Genomic DNA, 26,527 nt, shown 5'->3' with positions numbered 1-26,527 from the left:
TCCTCAAAGGGTATTAAAATAGATGTGTTTAATTTGCAGCAATGTGTCCCTTAATTTTCTCAGCAGTTACTTAACAGGAAGCAAGGATGTTTGCACACAGTGAAGCTATATGGCCCCCGCCCTGCGGCTCCTGCAGGAGGAGTGGAAAGGGAAAAGAAAAAATAGGGAGGCTTGGAATTAACCCATATTCCATACCTGTCTCCAAATGCCTCCCTGACCTATCCTCTCCAAGTACTGTGGCTAGAACATAAGCTCCATCAAGATTAGGAAACCTCGAGTGCCTATGACAATGGCTGTCACAAGCATTTCATGTGAAAAAAATTCCCTATTTGTACACGTATGTGACCTTCTTTCTTCAGATACAAAACATTAAGAAGAAACATGATAAAAGGCTTGAAAATCACAGTTCTAAAGTGAATCTTGGAGATTATCTTCACCAAGCCTATTATGTTACACTCGAGATATTTGAGATCCAAATGTGCAGCAGCTCCCTCAAGGACATGCAGCTAATTAGGTACAGAGATAAGACCAGAGCCCAGATCTTCCAAATCCCATGTCATTGTGCTTTTCTATTAATCATAGTACCTCTCAGAAAATAAGGGTTAGGAGCAACCTGGGTAAGGAAGATGGTATGTACACATCCTTCACCTACTTTAAGAGCAGCCCACATACAGATTCCACATGAATGGATTCCTGATATGCAGTTATCCCCTAGGGCTTATAGGGGATAACTCATGAATTCACTCATTCCATCTTAATCACATTACTGTCTAATAGTAAATCTTATTTAATATTACTAAACTCCCAATTAAACCCTCTAAACCAGTGGTTCTCATCCAGGAGCCATTTTGCTCCCCCTCCCAGGAGACATTTGGCAACGTGTGGACATTTTTGGTTGTCACAACTGGAGAAAAGGGAAAGGTTGCTAGTGGCATCTAGTGTGCAGAGACCAGGGATGCTGCTAAGCATCTACCGTGCAAGCTTCTCAGTTTAAGAATGAGGAAAGGGAAGCTCTCTGTACATAAGCCAGCCTGAAGTAAAGATCCTGAAACTAAAGATTGCATTTATGTAAAGGCAAAGTCTAACATAGTCAGGTTTAAGGACATACACTTACCAGTATTTTTCAAATTTAATGAAAAAAATATGTTACCTTTGAAGGATCATATGGAAATTGTGGGATTAAATTGAGAGACAGTCTATTTTCAAAGGTAGTGCTTTCACTACAGCCAAATAACCACTATAACCATTCACATTAATTTGGTTCCCCTATAGGAAATTAACATAGACAATTGTAGTTTTATTATAAACTGTATGATAACCTTCTTTATATACTTGTTTATATAATATCTAGAGAGAGTGAATCACTTTTCCTTAGTGGTAGGTTAGGTAGAAGAATAAAAAAGAACTAATAAATACTATATTGTTGGAATAATATTTTGTTTTACTTGGCCTTATTCTATGCATTTGCTTCATGGGGGTTGTCCTGTCCTGTCTTGTTTGGTTTGAAGTATTTCATTTTATCATATTTGTGGTGATCTGACTCATTCTGGGTAACAAGCTGAAGTGAACTCAGTAAAAATAGTTTCTTCTTTCTATGACAAAATGCTTTTTCACAGTCAAAGATAAGGTAGATATTTTGTACTGAACCTTCAGTGAGATTTTGCAAATGTCAGAAATATGCTAAGTAGAGTAAAATGTCAACTGTTTATTTTTACAATGCTGATCCAAAATGGAGAAACTTACACAGCCAATTTCACTCTTGAGCCTCTGTATATTTAAAAGGCTGTCTCCAACATGTAATTTCTCTAACTTATCATGCCACTTCTGAGGTAAAAGTTTGATGCATTTTCTGCTTTAACGTATAATCATAAACCATGCAAACTAAGAAATGTCCAGCAGGCATGGTGTTGGAGTACTCTCCTTTTTAAGTTACTATGTGTTGTTTGTTCTGTCACAGTATATTTAGAATCAACAGCTTTGGCAATAAAAGATAACTCAAGCATAGCATTAACATTATTCAAAACTCAGTCGAAGATAAATTTTGCTTTGCCATCTTTTAACCATAATCTGAATTTGACTCAGTGTAGTCTTAACATTCAATTGACCATCCAGTAAGTTAAATTTTGAGCATTCTTAACAGTGATTACTGCTGTTTCATTTTGAAAAATGTCAGCATAAGTTTTCACATTTTACTATATACCTATATACCTTTCAGCTATTCTAATTTCTAAATCAATGCTAGTTAATTTAAACATTATTCATTCATTCGTTACCAATCTTTGAACACCTACTATGTATTAGGCACTATTCCTGTTCCAGAAAATGAAAGGATGACTGAGACACTTTTTAAGGTCTTTTAAAGGTCTTTAGGCACTTTCTAATTTGTTATGTACTATGGAATGCAGAAGTGGTTAGTTGAAGAAGAAGGTGGCAAGGTGGGTATAGAGTTTTTTGTTTTTTTTTTTTGCCGTATGCGGGCCTCTCACTGTTGTGGCCTCCCCCGTTGCGGAGCACAGGCTCCGGACGCGCAGGCTCCGGACGCGCAGGCTCAGCGGCCATGGCTCACGGGCCCAGCCGCTCCGCGGCATATGGGATCCTCCCAGACCGGGGCACGAACCCGTATCCCCTGCATCGGCAGGCGGACTCTCAACCACTTGCGCCACCAGGGAGGCCCCGGGTATAGAGTTTTAAAGAAGTATTGGAAGAGGAATGGGAATTAAACAGACAGAAAAGGTAAGGAGAAGCATTCCTGGTCAGGGAAATAGCACATGCAGGAGAATACATGTGTGAAAGAATTTGGACGATTCAGAGATCTGCAAGTGGTTGGTTATACATGGAGTGTAGGATGGGTTGGGGAGAGTAAGTGGAAATAAGGCCCAGACCTTGAAGAAGAGGCAGGGGTGCATACTGACTAAGAACAAATACTTTTGTATTTAACTGACTTGGATTTTTATCTCTGCCCTTTACTTGCTGGTTACTTAGCCATTCCATTTTCTTAATTGCAAGGTAGAAATATAGCATACAAGTTGGCATACAGTGAGTTCTTAATAAATAAGCACACAGCTTGACACATAGTGAGCTCTCAGTAAATAGTATCTGTCACTGAAAAGAAGTTTATACTTTATCCACTAAACAGTAAAAAGCCATTGAATGATTTTAATTAAATGATATGATTAGATTTCCATTTTATAAGTAGAATGTAGTTAGCATAGTAGAGAGAATAAAGTCAGTAAGTCAAATTAGGAGTCCAGGCACAGCATGATATCTTAGTCAGCTGGGGCTCCTATAACAAATTGCTGTAGGCTGGATGGCTTAAACAACAAACATTTATTTTTCATAGTTCTGGAGACTGGGAAATCCAAGGTTAAGGTGTTCACAGATTCCATATCTAAAGAGGGTCCTCTACCTGGTTTGCAGATAGCTGGCTGCCTTCTTGCTATGACCTCACACAGTAGAGAGAGAGCATCTCTCTCATGTCTCTTCTTATAAGGGCACTACCATTCACAAAGGCTCCACATGATTTAATTAACTCCCTAAGACCCCACCTCTAAATATCATCACACTGGAGATTAGGGCTTCAATATATGCATGTAGGAGGGGACACATTTAGTCCATAGCACATGATCAGCACTAAACTAAGAGAGTTGCTGTGAGGATGGAGTAGTAGTATTTTGGGAAGACTTGGAGGTCAAATCAACAGTAGTGGGTAGCCAAATTATAGGTGGATGTTGAAGGAGAAGGAGATGTCTAAGGACACTGAAGTTTCCATTTTTTACAATCAGTTGGATGGTATATAGAAATAACAGGAAAAATAGAATTAACATTTTTAAATGTTACATTTATAAGTTTATTAAAATGAATAAATTTAGTTTCTAGTAATATCAACAAAATATGAGAGTATATATTCAGCTTGTTGATGAATGTGGGTGACAGCTGAGTTCAAGAACATATTACTTCAAAATACTAAAATAACTTTGAATCCTATCACTTGCCTCATATGAAAAGGCAATGATAGCAGTTGAATCTTAGTCATCTTGTTTATACCAAACCAAAAGCATAGTATATACATATTGTGCTTTGTCTCCATTTCTTCTAGGGTCCCCAAGGACCGAGAGGTCAACCAGGGCCTCCAGTGAGTTTATTTACATTTATATCTGTTTACCATTGATGCTTATATGCCTGCTTCATTTGAGATATCTACTTAATAAATACTTTAAAAATCTTTTTATGTTACAGGGTCCACCTGGAGCATCAGGCCCAAGAGTAAGTTTTCTTGGTTTTGTTTATTTTATCTTAGTATAAGATAATTTTTTAAAGTTTCTTCTATTAACTCCCTGTTAAAAGGTATCCCTATTGCCTACCTCTGTTCTTTTTGTTAATCTGATATAGAGTCTTCCCAACTATAATAAAACTTGAAATCCAAGCCTCAGAGTTCTTGTCTATAAAATGGGGATGGTATCTCTTACTTTCTTGGGTGGATTTGAGTTTTAAATAAGAAGTAAAGTACTCAGCACAATGTCTGACATAATTAATGCTCCAAAATACTAACTCCCTCCATTTCTTCCTGTTTCTGGGTCCTAGCTCTCCTTTTTCAAATGTTCTTTTTTGCCAACCAGAGTTATCCACTTTTTAGGCTTTACATGAACTCTTCTCAGTTGCTGCTGGCCATAGAAGCCCTGGGACTTCTCATGTATTTGCTCATGACCGATCACAACCCAAAACTTGCTACTCCTATCTTTGAGGTGATACTTCTGTTACTTCATTATTAGCTATCATCTCCTGGCCTCAATGTTCCAAGACTGGTTTCTCTCATGCGTTGTATCCACTCTCCTACTCAGTAATATCTTGGTTTTCCTGCTTTCTACAAGAGGTGTCCTTCTATCTTCAACCTCACCCATGCCCCAATCCTGCAGAATCAGAATCCTGGTCAAATGCAGTGGTCCTTGGTCAGATTTCCTGCCTAAAGGAAATCCGCTGTTGGCTATACTGTCCAAACAAATGGCCAGTCCTATGCCTTCCAAGCCTTACTTATTTCCACATGCTTCCCTGGTATCATTTGGATCTTTGAAAGTTCTACCTGGTGGATCACTGTGGTCCACTCCCAGCAGGTCAGGAACTCTTCATTCCCCTCAGCTTTTCATCAGGGCAAGGAATAACTTTCAAGCAAAGTGCCACAGGAAGATGGACTCCTTGGAAACAAGACATCTATTTCTCTATGATTTTTTAAAATTACTCCCCCTTTCTGGACATCTGACTGATGGGGACTGAAACCTTCCCTGGCATGAACATCAGTGGGCATGTCCTTTTTCAAATCTTTAGATTATTCTCTTCTCTGTTCTTCCTTTTCTCCTGGATCCTCACAATGCATGGGTTAGAAAAACCCTCATCAGTTGCCTTCTCACCTTATAATGACTTTGATATATCATAGCTGCTTTCCTAATAAAGAACAAGTTCTAAAAGATCATATATCATTGGCAAATTAGAGGTGTTTAGTGAAAATTTTCACATTGAAGTGCCAAATTTTGGGGCACCACATCCCTCTCTCACTTGAAAAGTGTTTGTATGTGTTCCTCTACAGCCAAAATGAATTAGGACATGTGAGAGGTTTTTGCTCTGAGAAAAATGTGGATAAGAATATATACTTCGAGGAATTATTAGGAGGATTAAATGAAAAAGTATATGTGCTTGACAAATTATAGGTACTCAGCTAAGATTAGTTTCTTTGTTTCCTTCTTCCCTTTCTCTCCTTTCTGTCTTCCTTGTTCCTGGCCAGTATGAAACCCAGTTTCTTTATACTGTCTTTCTGGGACTTGCAGAGACCATTGTAGGAAAGTGGCAGTGTAGCCTTGAAAAGAAGACTTTCAGAGTAGAAGTTTACATGCCAATAAGAAAATACCTACATATTCCTTCTAAACTCAAACTATGATCATATCTTCTGTGAAACTCTTCTTAATTCCATCCCCTCGCTGCACTGCAAGATAGAACTGATCACTTCCCCTTCTTCGTCATACTCATTTATTTTCATGCCCATTTCCATGTATTAGACTGTGAACTCTCTGAAGGTAAGCAATGTGTTCTGTATCTCTTTTCCATTCAAGCCCTTAAGAAGTGTCTATTGAATGAATGAATAAATGCAAACAGGCAAGTTGCAACTCTTAGAAAATTTCAGTGGGAATCCTTCAAGCCAGAAGACTTCACTTGGAGGGAAATAATGTCTAGAATGGAATAGGGTCATATTAGAATTAGAGATAGAAGTCTTCTTAGTAATTATTTAGTAATTATTTTAGACTGTGAATTGTCACTCATTAGTTGGTGGATCACAAGATCAACACGATGAGTCTCAGCATTCTTTTGTAATGAAATTAAAATAGAAAAATGTGGGGAGTGACTGTTTAATGGGTACAGGGTTTCTTTTAGAGGTGATGAAAATGTTGTGAAATTAAATAGTAGTAATGGTTGCACAACACAGTGAATCTACCAGAGCAATAAACTGGATACTTTAAAATGACTAAAATGGTGAATTTTGTCTTATGTGAATTTTACTCAATTTTTAAGAAAAGCACAAAAAAGAATACCCCAGGACCTTCTGTACAGCACAGAGAACTATATTCAATATCCTGTAATAACCTACAATGGAAAAGAATCTGAAAAATAATAGATAAATATAGATATAAATAGAGATATAGATTATAATATGTATAACAATCACTTTGCTGTACATCTGAAACTAAAAACATTGTAAATCAACTATACTTCAATTTAAAAAAAAACATAATAAGTATATCACCACTAGTAGGGAAAAGTGTTTTGTAAAAGTTTTCAGTTAAATATATGTTTGTGTGAACCTTATCATGATATAAAAATGTATTTATTACTATGTGTCAAGATAAGAAAAGTTTGGAAACCTCTAACCTAGTCCAGCCCCCTCTTTTTAAGACCTACAAGTAACTTGCTCAAGTTTCTAAAGTAGAATAGCTAAAGAGAAATGTTTCAGGAAAAGGAATACATATTGATGGTGCTTTTGAATTTGAGGATATTATCAGGGTGATGACCAGACCTCAGTGCGCATGGCAAGGTATTTAGAAACTGACCAAAAAAAAATTACAACAGGATGTCAAAGTTAACCACAAATGGTTGGTGGGATAAAGGATGTGTGTGTGTGTGTGTGTGTGTGTATGTGTGTGTGTGTGATGTGTGTGTGTGTGTGTGTGTGTGTGTGTGAGATGTGGGGAGTGGAAATAGTAAAAATTGAAAATCATTGAATGAGATAAGGAATTTTCAACTTGATGATACCAGTTAATGGGTCAGCTGTGAAACCTGGATTGGTGAATTGAAAGGTTGCAGCAGCTGCGGGTATCATCCTAGTTCCCTAGAACAAGCAATTGCCTCTACCATGGAGAGGTGCATGACCTGAAATCAGTTCCCACCCCATAAATGTTTTCACCATCCAGTGATCTTAAAATTTTAGATGGCTGGAAAATAACACTTCTTAAAGTACTGGGGTGCCCAGACTAGATCTGCATTTTACTTAAATAAATTAGAAAGGAACTGTGAATATTACATCCCCTCAAGGTATAATGAATCCTCCTAGTTTCCTTCATTTGTCCCACTAATCCTGATAACTCCTTATTCTTGGTGCACGTTTTTATAAACCTTAAGCGATTTTCATGTGAGAATATGTTCTCTCTAACTAGAGTACATGGAGGAAGCTATTTCTTTTGGATTCCCTTACTGGACCTAATGAGAGTTTCACACTTAGGTGGGGACACTTAGATGTTTTGCTAAATGACTTCCCAGGCAAATCATCTTAATACCATCTCTCTGGGCCTGCCCTCCCTAAAGGCTACCCTTGGGAAAAAATGAATAAATTCAGCAAATTGAATGCCTACTATGTGCCAGGCATGAGCTAGGATTTGGGAATACACTGGAATTATAGGAATTAAAAATTTTATGAGTAGCCAAGTTTTATGACATTCTTTTCTTTCTAATGCCTATTGTGGGGGAAAAAAACCCTGCCCTTTTCACTGAGTTGACATTTGTACTGTTGGTGGTTAAAATTGCTAGTACCTTAGCTTGAATCTAGTACCAAACGCTACACTACTAATCTACTAAAAGTCACTGTATTCTTCTTTGCCACATTCTCTCAGAAAACGAACCATGGTCATTTCAGTTAAGAATATCCTACAGTTTATTCATCCATCCAGTCCTCTATTCATGGGTGTTTAAGTTGTTTCCAATCTTTTCCCTAATACAAACAGTATGCATGTCTTGTCCATATACATATTTTGTGGAATATCTCTAGGACCTGTTCCCAGAAGTGGGATGGTTAGCTGTAAGGGATAATGAGCATACTTATTATTTTTAATTGTGGTAAAATATATATAAAATTTATCATTTTAACCATCTTTAAGTGTACTCTTCAGTAGCATTAAGTACAATCACACTGCTGTGCAACTATCACCACCAGTCATCTCTAGAACTTTTTTCATCATCTAAGACTGAAACTCTGATCCATTAAACAGTAATTCCCCATTCCTCCCTTCCCCAGTCCCTAAAAACCTACCATTCTACTTTCTATCTCTCTATTAATTTGACTACTCTAGATACCTACTATAAGTGGAAGCATATAGTATTTGAACTTTTTTGTCTGGCTTTCTTCGCTTAGCATAATGTCTTCAAGGTTAATCCATGTTGTAGCATGTGTCAGAATTTCTTTCCTTTTTAAGGCTGAATAATTTCCATTGTATGTATATACCACATTTTGTTTATCCAGATGGATACTTGGGTTGCTTCCACCTTTTTCTATTGTGAATAATGCTGCTATAAACATAGGTGTACAAATATCTGTTTGAGCCCCTGCCTTTTTAAAAAAAGATATCTTTATTGGAGTATAACTGCTTCACAATACTGAGTTAGCCCCTGTTGCACAACAAAATGAATCAGCCATATGCATATATACATCCATATATCCCCTCCCTCTTGAGCCCTCCTCGCATCCTCCCTATCCCACCCCTCTAGGTCGTCGCACAGCACCGAGCTGATCTCCCTGTGCTACGCTGCTGCTTCCCACCAGCTATTTTACATTTGGCGCAAGACTTGTACTCAGAAAACTGTAAAATAATGATCAAAGAAATCAAAGATGACATAAACAGATGGGGAAATATACCATGTTCTTGGATTGGAAGAATCAATATTGTGAAAATGACTATACTACCCAAAGCAATCTACAGATTCAGTGCAATCCCTATCAAATTAACAATGGCATTCTTCACAGAATTAGAACAAAAAATTTTACAATTTGTATGGAAACACAAAAGACCCTGAATAGCCAAAGCAATCTTGAGAAAGAAAAACGGAGCTGGAGAAATCAGGCTCCCTGACTTCAAACTATACTACAGAGCCACAGTAATCAAGACAGTATGGGGCTTCCCTGGTGGCACAGTGGTTAAGAATCCACCTGCCAATGCAGGGGACAGGGGGTTGGGCCCTGGTCTGGGAAGATCCCACATGCCATGGAACCACTAAGCCCGTGCACCACAACTACTGAGGCTGCGCTCTAGAGCCCGTGAGCCACAACTACTGAAGCCCGTGGGCTTAGAGGCCATGCTCCGCAACAAGAGAATCCACTGCAATGAGAAGCCCAAGCACCACAACAAAGAGTAGCTCCCGCTCGCTACAACTAGAGAAAGCCCGCAAGTAGCAACGAAGACCCAACGCAGCCAAAAATAAATAAATTAAATAATTTAAAAAAAGACAGTAGGGTACTGGCACAAAAACAGAAATATAGGTCAATGGTACAGGATAGAAAGCCCAGAGATAAACCCACACACATAATGGCCACCTAATTTATGACAAAGAAGGCAAGAACATACAGTGGAGAAAAGACAGCCTCTTCAATAAGTGGTGCTGGGAAAACTGGACAGCTACATGTAAAAAACTGAAATTAGAACACTACCTAACACCAAACACAAAAATAAACTCCAAATGGATTAAAGAGTCCCTGCCTTTAATTTATTTCCATATATACCCAGAAGTGAAATTGCTGGATCATATGGTAATTTTATGTTTAACTTTATGAGGAATTGCTATACTGTTTTCCATAGCAGGTACACCATTTCACATTCCCACCACTAGTACACAGGATTCCAATTTCTCCACATCCTCCCTCACATTTGTTATATTCTGCTTGTTTGATAACAGCCATCCTAATGGGTGTGAAGTGGCAGATAACTGTGTTTTGACTTGCATTTCCTTAATGATTACAGATGTTGAGCATCTTTTCATGTGCTCATTGGCTTATATGTATCTACTTTGGCGAAACTGGCTTACATATCTCCTTTGGAAAAATGTCTTTTGCCCATTTTTGAATTGGGTTGCTTATTTTTGTTGTGTTGTTGTTGTTGAGTTATGGGAGTTCTTTATGCATTCTAAATGTTAATCCCTTATCATATATGTGATTTGCAAATATTTTCTCCCATTCTGCCTTTTCACTCTGTTGATTTTTGTACAGATGTCTTTAATTTTGATGTAGTCCAATTTATCAGGGTTTTGTTGTTGTTGTTGTTTTACCTTGCTTTTGGTTTCATCTCCAAGAAATCAGTGTCAAATCAAATGTCATGAAGCATTTCCCATATGTTTTCTTAAAGAGTTTTATAATTTGAGGTCTTACATTTAATTATCTGATCCATTTTGAGTTAATTTTTGTTTATGATGTAGGTAAGAGTCTAACTTCATTCTTTTGCATGTGGATATCAAATTTTCCCAGCACTATTCCTTCCTTAGGGAATGGCCTTGGCACCCTTCTCAAAAATTATTTAACCATGTATGTGAGGGTTTATTCCTGCACTCTACTCCATTGGTCTATATGTCTGTCTGTATGCCAGTACCACACTGTTTTGATTACTGTAGCTTTGTAGTAAGTTTTGAAAGTGAAGTGTGAGACCTCCAAGTTTGTTGTCCTTTTTCAAGATTGTTTGGCTGTTTGGGATCTATACTCTCTTTTATAGTTACCTGTATAGTTATCTTTACCAGTGCTCTTTATTTCTTCATGTGGACTCAAGTTTCTGCCTAGTATCCTTTATTTCAGTCCAAAGGACTCCCTTTATTATTTTTCTAGGGAAGTTTGCTAATGATAAATTGCCTCAGCTTTTGTTTATCTGGGAATGTCTTTTTTCCTCCTTTTTGAAGGATAGTTTTATTGGATATAGAATTTTTGGTTGACAGTCTTTTTCCTTCAGCACTCTGAATATGTCATCCTACTGCCTCTCACCTTTATGGTTTTTGATGAAACATCTCATCCCTTGAATATGATGAGTCTCTTCTCTTTGCATTCAGGATTCTCTCTTTGTCTTTAGCTTTCAACAGTTTGATTATGATGTGTCTAGGGGAATTCATTGAGCTTCTTGGATGTGGAGATTAATGTTTTTCATCAAATTTGGCACACTTTCAGCCATTATTTTTTGAAATATTCTTTCTACCCCTATTTCTCTCTTCTTCTCTTCTGAGACTTCCATCATTCATGCATTGGTATGTTTTAGGATGTCCTGTACGTATCTGAGCCTGTTCATTTTCTGCTTCATTTTTCTTTATATGCCTCTGGATAATCTCAATAAACTGTTTTCAGGTTCACTGATTCTTTCCTCTATCTACTGAAATCTACAGTTGAGCCTCTGTAGTAAATTTTGACTTCAGTTATTGTTCAACTACAAAACTTCTACTTGGTTCTTTTCTATAATTTCTATCTCTTTATATTTTTTATTTGGTGAGACATCTTTTTCATACTTTCCTTTAGTTCTGTAGACATGGTTTACTTTGGTTCTTTGAACATACCTAAAATAGCTAAAGTTTTGTCTACTAAGTTCAACATCTGGGCTTCCTCAGGGACAATTTCTATTTCTATTGATTGCTTGGCTTTTTCCCATGTATAGGAGTCATACTTTAATGTTACTCAGCATGTCATTTTTTCTTGAAAACTGGACATTTAAAATAATATAAAATGGCATCTCTGGAAGTCAAATTCTTCACCCCAACCTCAGTGTTTATTGTTGCTATTTGTTGTTTTTGTTGTTTAGTGACTTTTCCTAAAGGTATAGTCTGTATTCTTTGACATATGTGACCACTAAAGTCTCTACTCAGTTAGCTTAGTGGTCAGCTAAGGATTGGAGAGAGATTTCCTTAAATGCCAGAACCAGTAAGTCTTCCAGTTTGTGCCAAGGGTCTCTGTGAGCATGTTGGAGCATCCCTTCAATGCTCAGCCAGGCAATTGACAACTATACCCGAGTTTTAATTTCCTATTTTCACAGAGCCTGAAGGTCAGCCAGAAAAGAGAACTTAGGGCCTTCTTATGTTTTTCCTGATCATGTGCACAGCCCTATGCATGCACATGGACTTCTAGATTCCCAGGAATATGTCAGTTTTTTAGAATCTCTATGGACATCTCATTCCCTAGCTTTTCTTAGCCTATTGTTTGCCCCAACTGTTTTCTAATGTTTCCAGTAGCCACAAAGTTAAACAATTCCACCTAATTTTTTTTTTTAATGTTCATTGGGAAAGACTTTTTGCACTGAGTGAGCCCTGAGTCAGGTAAAATAAAGACAGTCTTGCAAGTCTTTAAGGGAACCACCAGAAAGGTCAAATAATGACATTTCACTGGAAATGAGGCTTTGAAGCAACTCCAGCCCCATTCTGCTCCCTCCTGCGGTTTCCAGGCTTCTTGTTTTCACTGCGATTGCAGGCTGTTGGTTTTCAAGGCTACCACAGAGCTGGAAAGAGAGGCATGGGAATAGGACAGAGATTAAAGCTTTACAAAGCTCACTGCCCTTACTGAAATTAAGCTATTTTTCATAAATGCTCCCCAGGTTACTGCAAGCATTTTGTTAATTTCTGTAATTCTGAAAAACTTCATTCTTACATTTTTTTTCCAGTTTTCTCATTGCTTTTATAGAAGAGAGAATTCTGGGAGGTCATTATGCCACCATTTTTGCTGTCTCCTAAGTCTCTAATCTTTTGTACACATCTTTTTAATATTCTGTGTGATGAAATGGAAGAACAGATAAAGCATTTCTGCATATTGAAGTAAAATGGTTGCCTCAAATAAAAGCACTTGTGAAATTGTTTCAGTTGCAAACTGAATTACCTGCTTTTTTCATGGAACACCATTTTTACTTGACAGAATGATAATGTTATTCAGACATGAGTATTTGGCAGATATTTTCTTGAAAATGGATGAAGTGAGCCTGTCATTTCAAGGAAAACAACTGATAATTTGATACCAATGGTAAATTTCATACTTTCAAGCAACAATAACAATTGAGGAATGCTTGTATCTATTACAAGTTCGACAACTTACCAGTACTTACATTTTTTTGATGAGATTGGTGATGATGTTAACGAATGTAATCTTTTGATATGACATAACAAAATGTGTCAGTCTTTGGAAGATCTGCATTATTTCATGAACCATTATTTTCCAATTATCAATGCATGATTTTAACAAAAAATCATGGTTTTTACTAAAATCATGCATTGGTAAATGATTCTTTCAAAGTTTAAGATAGATCAATAGATTTTAATATAAAAGAATATAAAATAGATATGTTGTAGATATGATTTCAGATTTCACATTTCAACTAACCTTCAAGAAACTACCACTTATCAAGTTCTGGTATAAGAAGAATATCCACAATTATCTGAAAAGGCTACTAAAATAATCTTTTTTCCAACTACATATCTTTTTAAGGCTGGATTTTCTTCATACAGTTCAGCTAAAGTAACATTTTAATAGATTGAATATAGAAGCAAATATGAGAATATAAAAGCAAATATAAGAATCTAGCTATCTCCTATTAATCCAGACATTAAAGAGATATACAAAAGTGTAAAACAGTGCCGCTCTTCTCACTAATTTTTTGTTTGGAAAATAGTTATTTTTCATTTAAAAAATGTTTATTTATATTAACATATAATGGATTTATTGTTTTAAGGCAATTAACACATAGTTTTAAATTTTATATTTTAATTCCTACTATGTTAAATATCAAAAGCTGTAATGCACATAAATTATAAGTTCTTTAAAGCCCTTAATAATATTTAAAAGTACAAAAGGGTCCTGAGTCTGAAGCACCTGAGAACTGCTTATTGCTAGTTTTTTTAAGATCAAAGCCCTAACCACAAACAACTGGAAAATATAAAGGTGGCTATTGTTTACTACTTAATTCAGTTGCCCATATTTAGTCCCAATATATTTTTGTGACCCATGTCCAAAGTCTGCCAATTCTCACAAGAATGATGGTCAGAATTATTTAATCTGCACAGAACATTTTATGCTAAGCCTTTCTTCTTCTTGAATAGGCCATGCTTTTCTATCTCACCGCCTTTGTGCAAAGTTGTTACCTCTGCCTGGAAAGCTCTCCCAGCCCTTCTCCTAACAATTCATATTTATTCTTCAGATCTCAACTCAGATATCACCACCTCAGGGAAGCCTATACTGATCTAGTCCTTCCAAATCTCTTATATTCCCCAGATTTAATACTCTGTAATTTCTCTCATAGGTCCATGCACTTTTCTTTTATAGCACGTATCACAATTTGTAAATGTGTATTTTTGAGATTATTTGATTAATGCCTTTATCGACCTCTAAACTTTAGTTCTACAAGGGCAAGGTTGTTTTGTTTTGTATTGTTTGCTTACCATTTTATCCTCAATATGTGTTTGGCAGTGTACATATGCAGAATGAGTCAAGTATTTTCCAATATGAAAACCACATGTTGAGGCAAAGATGAGTACATTTTGTTGATTGTCCCATCATTTTAAATAGTTTTTCAAATTACCAACCATGAGTTATGAGAGATCTGTTGAAGAGTTTCTATTGTATGGGCTGCCAAGTAAAAAGATATCTCAGCAGTACAATCATTCTGAAAGAAATTAGATCGCTTGATTTGCTCACACAGATGCCATTTCACAGAACTTTCTGACAACTCATGCTTCTTAGTTTCCAAGCTTTTTAAAAAATAAAATATGAAAAGACTTTTTATTAATGGTTAGGTTGGGTCTTTCTCTAAAAATATCTTTTATTAAATGCAGGAGGAGATTGGATTCATGATGTATTATTTCTTTGGGGACTAATGGTACTTTTTCCAACTTCAGAAATTGTTTTTAAGACCGCAGAAGTATCAGATTAAACTAATGTGGTGACTACCTCAGGACAGTAATATTTTATTCTATTTTCCTTCCAAGAATGTAACTGTTAAAAATTACTACAGTTATTTATTCTTCACTTTACAATTTATTAACTGAGGGGATCATATTTCATTCTTCTTCCATGTGAGTAACGTTTTTGTGTTTTCATGCGGCAGAGACAAATAGTTTTTCATTTGAGAACTCTAGACTTTGGTCCTGTTTTAATTAGGAGACTTTTGAGATTTGGATGAAAGCAGCATATTGTCCTTTCGGATAGTCAGGCAATATTTGCTAGATCTGTCTAACCATAAGAGTTACAAACCCCTTTTAGATAATAAGTCTAGTATACTTTAACAGCAGTGCTTTCAGAATTTATAGGCTTTACTTTAGAGCACTCAGTGTTGATCTTATTGCTGATCTCAAATGGTTTTGTTTTACACAGAAACAAATGGATATCAATGCTGCTATTCAAGCCCTGATTGAATCACATACTGCCCTACAGATGGAGGTAATATATCTGGCTTTATTTACACTGGCACTCGCAATCTACAAATTAAACAGAAATTTTTTTCAGAGGCCAAAATGTGATTTTATCTCAAAGCCTGTATTTAAAAGAGATTAAAAGTAATGAAAAAAATTTTAAGGACAAAGTAAGCAATTTTAATAAACAGAAATATACACATAAGATGTTTTTTAAGGAAAACAAAAATATAATATTGTTAAAGGATTTTTTAAAATAAGGATTTGGTACTATAGAAGAAAATAGTTAAATGAAGTTAGCCATTTCTTAAAATGGGATCTATCTATCATCACTACTCATTTTTCTTATTTAAACTCTATTTATTCATAATATAGGTTTTTTTTCAAATTATGCAGTAGGCATAGTAATTAAGTTTTATGTCAGCTTGAAAACTAGACTTTTGAGTGTGAATTTAAGCTTTTATTAGTATCAAGATTAATAAAACATACAAATATGCCTATAGTTAAATATAAACTGTTCTTTACATCCTACTCCCAACTCCTTGCACACAACAGTTGTACATTTTTCTTCTGCCTTGCTCCATGTTGATCACTTGGGTTACATGCTGTTAATGACTACTCCAAGCTTCTTTGCTAATATGATTCTCACAATGACTTGGCAGAGCTACCAGGATACTGAAGTGACCTTAACTGACCACAGTGCAGAGATATTCGAAACCTTGAACTACCTTAGCAATTTACTGCACAGCATCAAGAATCCTCTTGGCACACGAGATAATCCAGCACGAATCTGCAAAGATTTGCTTAACTGTGAACACAAAGTATCAGATGGTAAGTTACTGGTTTCCTTAAACTCTGATATCTAATTTTGTTTCATCATTTCAGTGTGTTTGAGATTTGCGGTGTATTTATTCCAAACCTTATCATTTTTTTTTTTTTTTTTTTTTTTTTTTTTTTTTTTTTTTTTTTTCGGTATGCGGGCCTCTCACTGTTGTGGCCTCCCCCGTCGCGGAGCACAGGCTCCGGACGCGCAGGCTCCGGACGCGCAGGCTCAGCGGCCATGGCTCACGGGCCCAGCCGCTCCGCGGCATATGGGATCCTCCCAGACCGGGGCACGAACCCGTATCCCCTGCATCGGCAGGCGGACTCTCAACCACTTGCGCCACCAGGGAGGCCCTAAACCTTATCATTTTTGATAAAACCCTGGCAGAGGCATTTTAACATCAAGAACCAAATACGTACTCATAGAGGAAACATGTTTCTGAGGTCAAAGTATCCTTTTTCAAGGGTTCACTTTACAAAAGGTCTTCACTGCACAGGCTGACTTATGGCAACATGAAGAAAGAGATCATAGAGCCCTCTCTACCACAATCTCTATAATTAGTTTTTACATAAAATGGAATTTAAATGCCTCATTTCAGTATCAGTGACTATAAAGATAGAGTGGTTTGTCATTCTTGGAATTTTCTCGTCCTCACATTGGTACCCCAAATCCATTAGGTGGAGGTGCAAAAACAGAACCATCAAGGAAAGGTTTAAAGCAAGTGGAAGAGCCATCATTATCTGATGATAAGTAGGGGAAACCCTGTCTGCTACAATATGTCATTTAATTTTAATTTCTATTGGGTCTACCTGGTCAGCTGTACAATCAATATTAGTAGTTATCATTTTTTGGTAAAAACTCTAGTCTTAACACACAATGACATATATGCTGATTTGAATATAACTAAGTTATTTAATTCTGCAGGATGAATAGTAGTCCATATTTTATTTTATACACACACACACACATATACATATATATGTATATATACATGTTTGTCCAAAAGCATCTTCCATTCTAGAATACAGTATAGTGAAAATATTCATTTTATTTATATTAATAAAATGCTTAACTTCTATAGATATTTCCTGCCCTAGATTGTCACAAAAACAAATAATATTTACAGTTATAGCTGCCTACAATAATTCAAATTTGATTCTTTCCCATATTTGAGGGTATAAAAATGCAATTCTATAGAACTGAAAGGAACAAAGACACTACAGGACATACAAATTACCGAAATCTAATTCAAGGTCTGCCTTCCTCATAGGAGAAATAGCTAAGTGGTATGGCTTGTAAGGTATCAGAAAGGTCTTTACGCCCAAAAATACTTTCATCACTAGGAGATTGTAAGTGCAATAGAGAAACACAAAACAGCAGGGAAGAGGGGATATGACAGAAAGTAGGGTGGGGGGTGAAGTGGTAAATAGAGTAGGTAGATAAAGCATCTCCGAGAAAGTGACATTTGAGCAATATCAGAAGGAGGTAAGGGAACAAGCCACAGGAAATCTGGGGAAAGAGCTTTCCAGGAAGAAAGAACAAACGCACAGGCCCTTGAACCTGAGCGTGTACTTAGCATGTTCTACTATTAGCAAGAAGGCCAAGGTGACTGGAAGAAAGTGCATAAGGGGAAGAATGGTAGGAAATGAAGTCAGAAAGATGTCAAGAAACCAGATTATACAGGATCTTATAGATTACTCAAAAGACTCCAGCTTTTACTGAATAAGATGGGAAGCCTCTGGAAGATTATGAGCAAAGGAATAACGTGACTTGACTTAAATTTTTAAAATGTTACTCTGGGTGTTGTACTGCAAATATAATGAGGATAGGGTAGAAGGAGACATTGAGAAGACTATTGAAATAATCCAGTAAGAGATCATGATGGCTTGGACTAGAATTGGTGGTGGGGAAGTGATAAGAAATGGTCAAATCTTTGGATAAGTTTTAAGGTAGAGCCAGCAGTTTTTTGTTGGTAATTCGGATGTGGGTTATGAGAGAAACAGAATGATAAAGGATGACTCTAAGATTTCTGATTAGGGACTAGAAGAGTGGAATTGCTGTCAAAAGAGATAGAGAAGCAAGTTTGGAGACAAGATCAGGAGTTCAGTTTTGGATGTATTTAATTTGAGATGTCTGTTAGGCATTCAAGTAAGGATGTCAAGTAGGTCATTGGCTATTCAGGAGTGAGGTCCTGGCTAGGGGTAAAATTTATGAAGTCATTTGCATATAAACAGTATCCAATGCCCTGAGACTGTTTAAGACTACCTAAAGAACAGATAAATAAAAGAGAAGAGTTCTCAAAACTGTGCCTTAGAGCTCTCCAATGTTTAGAGAGGTCAGGGAGTTGAGGGGGAACTAGCAAAGAAGACTAAGAAGAAGCTATCACTGAGATAAGAGGAAAACTAGATGGATGTAGAGTGAAGAAAATGTTTGCCTGTGGAGGAGGGGATCTACTGGGTCCGATGTCAAGTTAGGTGAAGACTGAGAAAGGCTACTAGATTTAGTAGTGGGAAGGTCTTTGATGATCTTCGCAAGAGCGGTTTAGAGGAATGGTAGCAGTTAAAACTGTATTAAGAGAAAATGGTGGAGCTGGAGAGTTTCCACTCCCATTAATGAAGCAGGTAATTCAATCTGCCTAACGAAACTTTTTGAAAATTAAGTCAAAAGCATCAAATACTGACAAACTAGTGAGGGACTTTCAAGCCAATATTTTGAAAAAGACAGCAGAGAGATAAGCACATACTTAGAGCTACTTTTGCCCTGGGTGTGTTCAGAAACTGAGTAGTGCTTTTGGTGGCTTCACGGGGATAGGGGTCAAAGGTTGGAATCTGAAGTCCACAAAAGGTGGGGACTTAGGCTTTCAAAGGGCTCCACTTTAAGAGTAAAAATAAACGGAAAGAAAAGATACTCATACAGATTGCAGCCTAGCTTCACATCATCAAGACTGCTCAGAAAATCTCAAACTGTGCACTTGGATTAAGATGATTCCAGACTGCTAGTAGCCCCTTATACCTGACAGAAACAAACAAAACTCTTCTATAAAAGATAATATCATCCTAGGGCTCAAATTATTTCCACAAATAATTTTTCAAATATAGTGCCCAGCACACAATCAATGATAACTAAGCACACAAGTTGACAAAACACCACGAATGAGAACTGGCAGAAACAGCAGACAACAGAAGCTGACTCAGAAGAAAAAATGAGAGGAAAAATTTGAAATGGAAGGTTTAACGGACAAGGTAAACCTTATTTAGGAACACGGTTTATTCACAATAATAAGAGAGAAGGCAGAATATATGTGTGCAAGTACAGATAGATGGGTAAAGGTCATAATGGGAGTTTATATAAGTTTCCTTCAGTTTGCTTTAGTTGTCTCAGTGAAACTGAGAGGTTATCAGTCAAGAATAAGAATGAAGGAAAGGTATAATTAACTTGAGAGGATAGGAAAAGGTTTCAAATGGTTAACTAGGAAAGTGACAGAGGAAATGAACTAGGGAAACATAGTAGTATTATCTGGCAGCCTTTCAAACACTTGAATTTAAAGTGAGGCCAGTCAGCATAGTTGTGTTTTTCTCTAGGCACATTTAGTTGTGCAGGTACAGGCACAGATTAGGCACAAAACTGGATTTATGCAGGACTGGGATTTTATAAGACAAGCACAGTGAAGTGAGGCAGGGCAAGAATGTTAAGGAAGTCTCTAAGGAAATGATCATAGCAAAGGACTGTGGGTTTTAAGCTAGGCAGGAAGAGAAGTGAACACATGATTATGAAGGACAATGAAAAAGTGGTAGCATCAATGGATAGTAGGTCCTAATGGGATCAAAGAATTATTAGAGTCAGAACACTAGAGGGAATGAGGTGGAATGAGAAGAGAGGTGAAATCATGGAGGAGATCTAGCTGTAGGTAATAACAAAAACTAGGGTGTGGCCTTATAAGTTAATGATTAAAGTAAACAGGACAGGAGAAGGGTACAAAAACGTTGGTGGGAGAGAGTTTGAGGCACTGAGAAGTCGGTATTGCAAATATCAACCACATGGATGTAAAATCACGAAGAATTAGGTTATAAATAGATTTTCTGAAAGTGATAGCTAGCCAAAAGCTAGAATCATCAAAGAAATAAATTTGGTGACAGCAACAGGAAGAGGTAACAGGTGATATAGTGCAATGACAGCAATTTTACCATGGAGTGTTTTTAGGGAGAAAGTGGGGAGAATGGTCTGAAAGTGGCAGCGAGGAGCAAGAAAGACCCCTTCCCCACCCAGGCACAATGCTGTAGAGGCTGTGGCAGAACTTGAAAGAGCTGCAAGGGAAGCAGTGTTCTCAGGAGAGAGCCAATTTGGAGTTAGAGCATTTAGGCCTATAAAAGATGTATTATGGTATAGTGCTTTATCTGTAGCTCAGCATACCCTGATAAAAATGAAGCCCCTACCAGTTCACCATTGTACAACATAATGCCTGAATTCAAAGCATTCCACCCCATGTAACAATGAGAACTTGCTTGAAGGAAAATGTTTTATAAAGAATACATTCACTCACATAGTAGTAGGAAACTATTTCTTGAAAGAGAGGAGATGATGAATCAAGATATGACTGTAAGCCTGGATCAGAGCCTGTTTTTTTAAAAAAAAAAAAAAACCCAGCTATAATTTCTACAAACTACAAAATGTTCAACATTCTGAGGAAATGGGAAAAAACAGGATGGAGGTGGTATTAGGATCTTTTTCACCCCTTTCTTCCATATTTCAATAGATCAGTGATTCTCCATATATAGTCCGTGGACCAGAATTAGATGCAAATTCCCCACCCCCATCCCAGATTTAATGATTCAGCAACTCTGGGGATGGGGTCCAGCTATCTGGACTGTCTATAACAGTCCCCTACTCTTGGAAGTACCAATTCAACAAGTCTTCACTTTGAAAAATTAGTAGAATAGTAAAGGGGAGAATAGTTGAGGATGTTGTGGAAGTCTAAAATGATACACCAGGTGAAGCCCAGGATGAGCTGGAGGAATCTTTGCTGTGGGATAGGAATGGAACAAACAAGGATTTCTACCTATTATAGAAAATGACATTTTACAAATACTGTTGATTGTCTTGCCTTTTTAATGCAAGAAGGTAGGGCCATCTCATTCAAAAATTCCTGCCCTTTGAGTTTAGAATAAGGTGCTATTTCAGTATTCTGAGCCTGTTATTCCGGAATTAAGACGCTAGCCCAGTACTTTTCAGTCTGAATATGTCTTGAAGTCTTTTACACACCATTTGATTCTCCTGGGCACTCAATGGAGGCAAAGGTTGGCAGGCTTACACTGGCTGTAGAGATTTCAGTTTTTTCCACTTACAGATCTGAAAAGAAAGCACAAAAATAACCATTTAATTGCACATTTTTCTTCTGGAAACAAAAATGTTTATTTCTTTTAATTATCAATATTATACATAAAGATATGTTTTTCCTCGGGGAGACTGAAGAAGTTGTTTCTGTTTTTTAAATATATACATTCATTTTTAAGCTCTGTAATGACACAGAACAAAAATACACACATATCCTATATTAATTTCAACTTTTCTATTAACTATGTAACTTTAGACAATTCACTTAAAGTTGCTGCACTTATCTATAGAATGAAGCAACAGATTCAGCCATTTGGTTGTTTTTTATTAAAATTATAAAATGCCCTTAAATTGATAGGTATGTGAAAAATACAGTATTTTCAGTATTGATTTTACATAATGCTTGCAGCTTTCATTCTTTGACTAAATGTAAATATCTTTATAATCTTCTAAGTTTTTTAAAAGGAAAAAGCATGAAAAACATATTGAAAGTATCATGATAATTTGTAAGGATAGTTCAAATATATTTTAGCATGGCATTTAAATATCTTTATGTTTTACAATAAATTAATAGGAAAATACTGGATTGATCCAAATCTTGGATGCCCTTCAGATGCCATTGAGGTTTTCTGCAATTTCAGTGCTGGTGGTCAGACATGTTTATCTCCTGTCTCTGTGACAAAGGTATGTTTTGAATTTAGTACTTGCCCACTATCAGTAAACAGTGATTTTTAAAATTCTTTCATTTTAAATAATTATGAATTTTATGAATGGAAGCAAGATATTCTCTACCATATATGAGGAAGAAATTTTTTATTTTTAAAAAATAATCCTGTTAAATCTTGACATTTTGATTATGTATTTTTATGACTGGCTTTGCTTGGCTTACTCTACTGACTATGCTTTTTAAATTCCTTTTAAAAATGTAAAACATATGTTTTTATGCACATGCATTCATTAGAAAATTCCCAAACAGCTGCAGTGTTTGTACTCAGTAATCAGTTACCTTAAGTTTTACTGAAAAAGACATCATCATGATTAAAAGAGGAATTTCACCACAAAGCTTGCTATTTTTGGTGACTGGGCACAAAAATAACCTCTCCTAAACATCCACTGGATATTATTTAAAACTTCTTACAAGTATAATTCTATAAACCAAATGTTTAGAATGAATGAAAGTTAGCTTGGTACGTAACAGTGGATATTATAACAAGCATTTCTAAACCCTAAAGCTTAGTTCTACCTACAACATATATTGAAGAAACTAAAACTGCATTTCTTTCTTTTTCTGGTTAATCTACCTTGGCCTTCCCAAGAACTTTTCTCATTGACAAAGAACTGATACACGGACTATTGTGTGTTTTGTCCACCACAGAAAGGCAGCAGCTAAAATATGCAGTGTGTCAGTCCCTCCAGCTGCTTATCATTAGACTGCCCTCTCCTTCTAAAACGCTCCCCTTCATTAACTAGGGTGTTTCACCAGCTCATCTCAATAGCCATTCACCACTGTTACCCAAAGCAGCGGAGGAAAGGATTCTTATGCTCCTATGGAATCTGTGTAACTAATGAGGAGCAGCATGATCGTCCTGCTTCCAAACTATGCACGATCATCCTCTCCCCTGGGTTTAGCCCAGGATTTTTATTTGGATTATCATGGAAGAAAAGGGGAGACTGGTGTGCAAAGAAGACAGGATCAAGTGAAGGAGCTGCACTCCAGTTCTTTCCTTGGCTGAATCAATTCTCCCATCTCTCCTATCCATAAACTCAACCTGAGAAAGACTGCGCAGGTAGTGGAAAGAACAGTAGACTTGGAATTGGGAACCTGGATTCTAATTTCTTTTCCTCTACAAACCTGGGGAATGATGCTGTGAGCCACCAGAGAGCCCACTCTGTGCCAGGTGCTGCGCTAGCTAAATGACAGTGGGCACTTCAAATCCTCATAACAACCCTGTCATGTCGGGGTTATACCCAGCTTTACCAACAAAGAAACTAAAGCTCAGAAAGGCTACATACTTCACAGGTTTGTGGTTCTCATCTGCAAAATGAAGGAATTTGAATTACTTCAGCTCTAATATTCCTCATGATGATCCTTCCATGTTTTCATCCTTATACTCTTCCTTTGCCTTTCCTCTCTTTCCCTGAAGTTTTGCTTTCTTGTTGTCATTTTATTTTTTTCCTTCTCTGTTACCTCATAACTGATATTTCTCTGATTTTGTGTTTGGAGATTAACATAAATTCCTCAGTAGGAACTACTTCTATTCATTTATGTTATGACCATCCCCATGCTTGAATAATGCTAAAATAATAATGATGATGATGATGATGTCTAAAGCTATAGAAAAATCTGTTTCCTTGTTCAAGCCTAGAAAATGTGCAGTCATACTTCCTTGCTCCAGTGTTGCCCTATATCGTTCACTTTATTAGTAAATACTTGTTCACACGTTCATTCATTCATGCAATAAACATTTACTGATGACTCACTGTATGACTGGAACTGCATTAGGGGCTGGCAACACAAAGACTAAGATTCTGTCTTTGTCTGTAAAGGCTCTCATAGTTAAAATTAATCAATTTAGTATTACAACTTTGAACTTATCTTTGGAAACTCAAAAATAAATCTTCAAATGAAAGTATAGACAGAATTTCAGATTTTTATGAAAAAATTTTAAGCAATAATCAACAACAAATTATTAATGCATCTTAAATAACATTACGCAAAGTATCTCCTTTTTTTTTTTTTGTTCATATCTAGTAGCCTAGTAGTATGCTAAAGCCAGCTCATACTGCTCAGGAGAGCCTATTACTAATGTCTCTTGCGAACTCCATGTTTAATGACACTACCTTGATAGCCTAAAACCAGCCATGGTGGGAGTATTTACAACTCCCACCATTGGGGTGGAAATCAGAAAAGGCTATAAATCAGGGATTCCCCCCTGCCCCACCCCTGGCCTGTCAAGGACTTTCTTCAGGTTTCCCCAAACTATAAGTCTTTCAATTGCCATATCTTATAACTTGCACATTGTTTCAATGACATTAGTTGGAGTTTGGAGTTGGAAAAGTCCAGATGAACTTCCTTCATTTACTGAGCTCACAAGCCACCCATATCATCACCATTCATTGTCTAAACACTCCAGTGTGGACAAGTGCTCAGACAAGTGGCTCAGGATTGACTATTGGTTTCAAGGGATGGAATAGCCAGATTTTCGAAGAAAACACTCTACTTGAACCTAAAGTGCTTTCAGATGACTGCAAGGTAAGGGAATGGCACTTTTAGAATTGTTCAATATAACTAACGTAAAATTGATAAAATTATATAAAATTAATATGAGTAAGACTTGAATTGCAAACCGCAGATACAGAAGGGTAGTAAGTTTTAATGTGCCTGATGTGTAATAACTGTACATTCTTCAGAATCAATTATTTGCTTATATCACATCAACTATTGTCACACCCGTTGTTCATCTGTGAAGTTGAACAGGTGTTATTATATAAATTTAATTTTTATTCCCCATATGAAATAATTATATCATAGATGGATGGATGGATGGATAGACAGATGGCAGATAGGGCATATAGACAAATGATTTCCTTCCTATATTTTTATCACTGTGATTCTGCATCTCATTACTTCATGGAAGGCAGGTTACAGAGGCAAGTCAGCTTTATTTCATTTTGTCAGTCCCTATACCTGATACCAAATAATGGGCATAATGGCAGATTGACTGACCCTACAAATCTGTATTTGATTCATAGCCCATTTTTCCTATTAAAATTAAATAACAGTGAAGAGTCTATAATTTTAAAACATTACGTTGTAGAGTAGGTGTTGCAAACTATAATCCGCAGACCAAATCTAGCCCAGCACTCGTCTTTGTACATATATGCTACTGGAACACAGCCACACTCATTCGTTTGTTTATTATCTAGGGTTGTTATCACACTGCAATGGCAGAGTTGAGCAAGTGCGACAGAGACTGTATGGCCCACAAAACCTAAAACATTTATTATCTAACCCTTTACAGAAGAGTTTGCTGACTCCTGTTATACAGTATAGGGTTGTCCACTTTACATACATCCTAATTTCTTTAAGTAGCTTGGTTTCCGGTTCTGATGTACTATGAAGCCCATGATTTAAGATCTCTTACCATTTCTAGGGTGCTTTACTTTTTCACATTTCATTTTCAGATAAACAGCTCTTGGGTATTTGAAAAATCATGAGCAAACAGAAGTATACAGCTCACTCTCTATAGGTGAAGAGATGAATATTACCAACAAATTAATTTAACTTTCACAATTTTGTCCCAAAACTTTCAGTGGCTCACTACTATTTCTGAGACACAATCAAAACTTATCAGCTCTTTATTCAGCAGTTAGAATAGTCAGGCCCCAAACCTACCTTTATTTCACTGACAGTGTACCCTAAAGTGTGGGTACCTTTGTACCTTTCACTGACAGTGTACCCTAAAGTGTGGTCCACCTGATCTATTAATAATAATAATAATAACAAAAACAACAATTCCTACTACTAATTATTGGAGACTTATTAGATGACAGGTACCATGTACTGCATACATTATTTAATTATAACAGCTTTGTGAAGAAGTTCCTATTAGTATCATTTTATAGGTAAGAAAGTGAAGGCACAGAGGTTAAGTAACTTGTTCAAGGTCATACAGCTAATTAGCAGAGGAGCAAGAAATCAACCCCAGGTGTGTA

General features: G+C 36.6%; 1 protein-coding gene and 1 long non-coding RNA gene across 7 annotated transcripts in view; one reads left to right on the top strand and one right to left on the bottom strand.

Annotated features, from left to right (window-relative positions):
* Window positions 1–26,527, bottom strand: part of LOC132484017 (uncharacterized) — a 132,136-nt gene that overhangs the window by 54,855 nt on the left and 50,754 nt on the right. For 3 of the 4 annotated variants that reach the window (XR_009531144.1, XR_009531142.1, XR_009531143.1), the window contains exons 2-4: window positions 21,740–21,826; window positions 21,021–21,094; window positions 16,386–16,465 (exon numbers count right to left, since the gene is read on the bottom strand). This is a non-coding gene — a long non-coding RNA (uncharacterized LOC132484017). Of the gene's footprint in view, window positions 1–6,801; window positions 12,762–16,385; window positions 16,466–21,020; window positions 21,095–21,739; window positions 21,827–26,527 lie in introns of those variants that run through there. The other variant, XR_009531141.1, reaches the window with a different exon arrangement.
* COL24A1 (collagen type XXIV alpha 1 chain) overlaps window positions 1–26,527 on the top strand; it is a 404,516-nt gene that overhangs the window by 375,494 nt on the left and 2,495 nt on the right. For all 3 annotated transcript variants that reach the window (XM_060090037.1, XM_060090036.1, XM_060090035.1), the window contains 6 exons: window positions 4,097–4,132; window positions 4,237–4,263; window positions 15,620–15,685; window positions 16,320–16,488; window positions 22,386–22,495; window positions 24,849–25,064. In XM_060090037.1, coding sequence (XP_059946020.1) covers window positions 4,097–4,132; window positions 4,237–4,263; window positions 15,620–15,685; window positions 16,320–16,488; window positions 22,386–22,495; window positions 24,849–25,064 — 624 coding nt within the window. The remainder of the gene's footprint in view (window positions 1–4,096; window positions 4,133–4,236; window positions 4,264–15,619; window positions 15,686–16,319; window positions 16,489–22,385; window positions 22,496–24,848; window positions 25,065–26,527) is intronic.

The sequence above is a fragment of the Mesoplodon densirostris genome, chromosome 2, assembly GCF_025265405.1.
Source record: "Mesoplodon densirostris isolate mMesDen1 chromosome 2, mMesDen1 primary haplotype, whole genome shotgun sequence".
In the NCBI taxonomy this organism is placed as follows: domain Eukaryota; kingdom Metazoa; phylum Chordata; class Mammalia; order Artiodactyla; family Ziphiidae; genus Mesoplodon; species Mesoplodon densirostris.
This window is presented reverse-complemented; position numbering and strand designations above follow the sequence as displayed.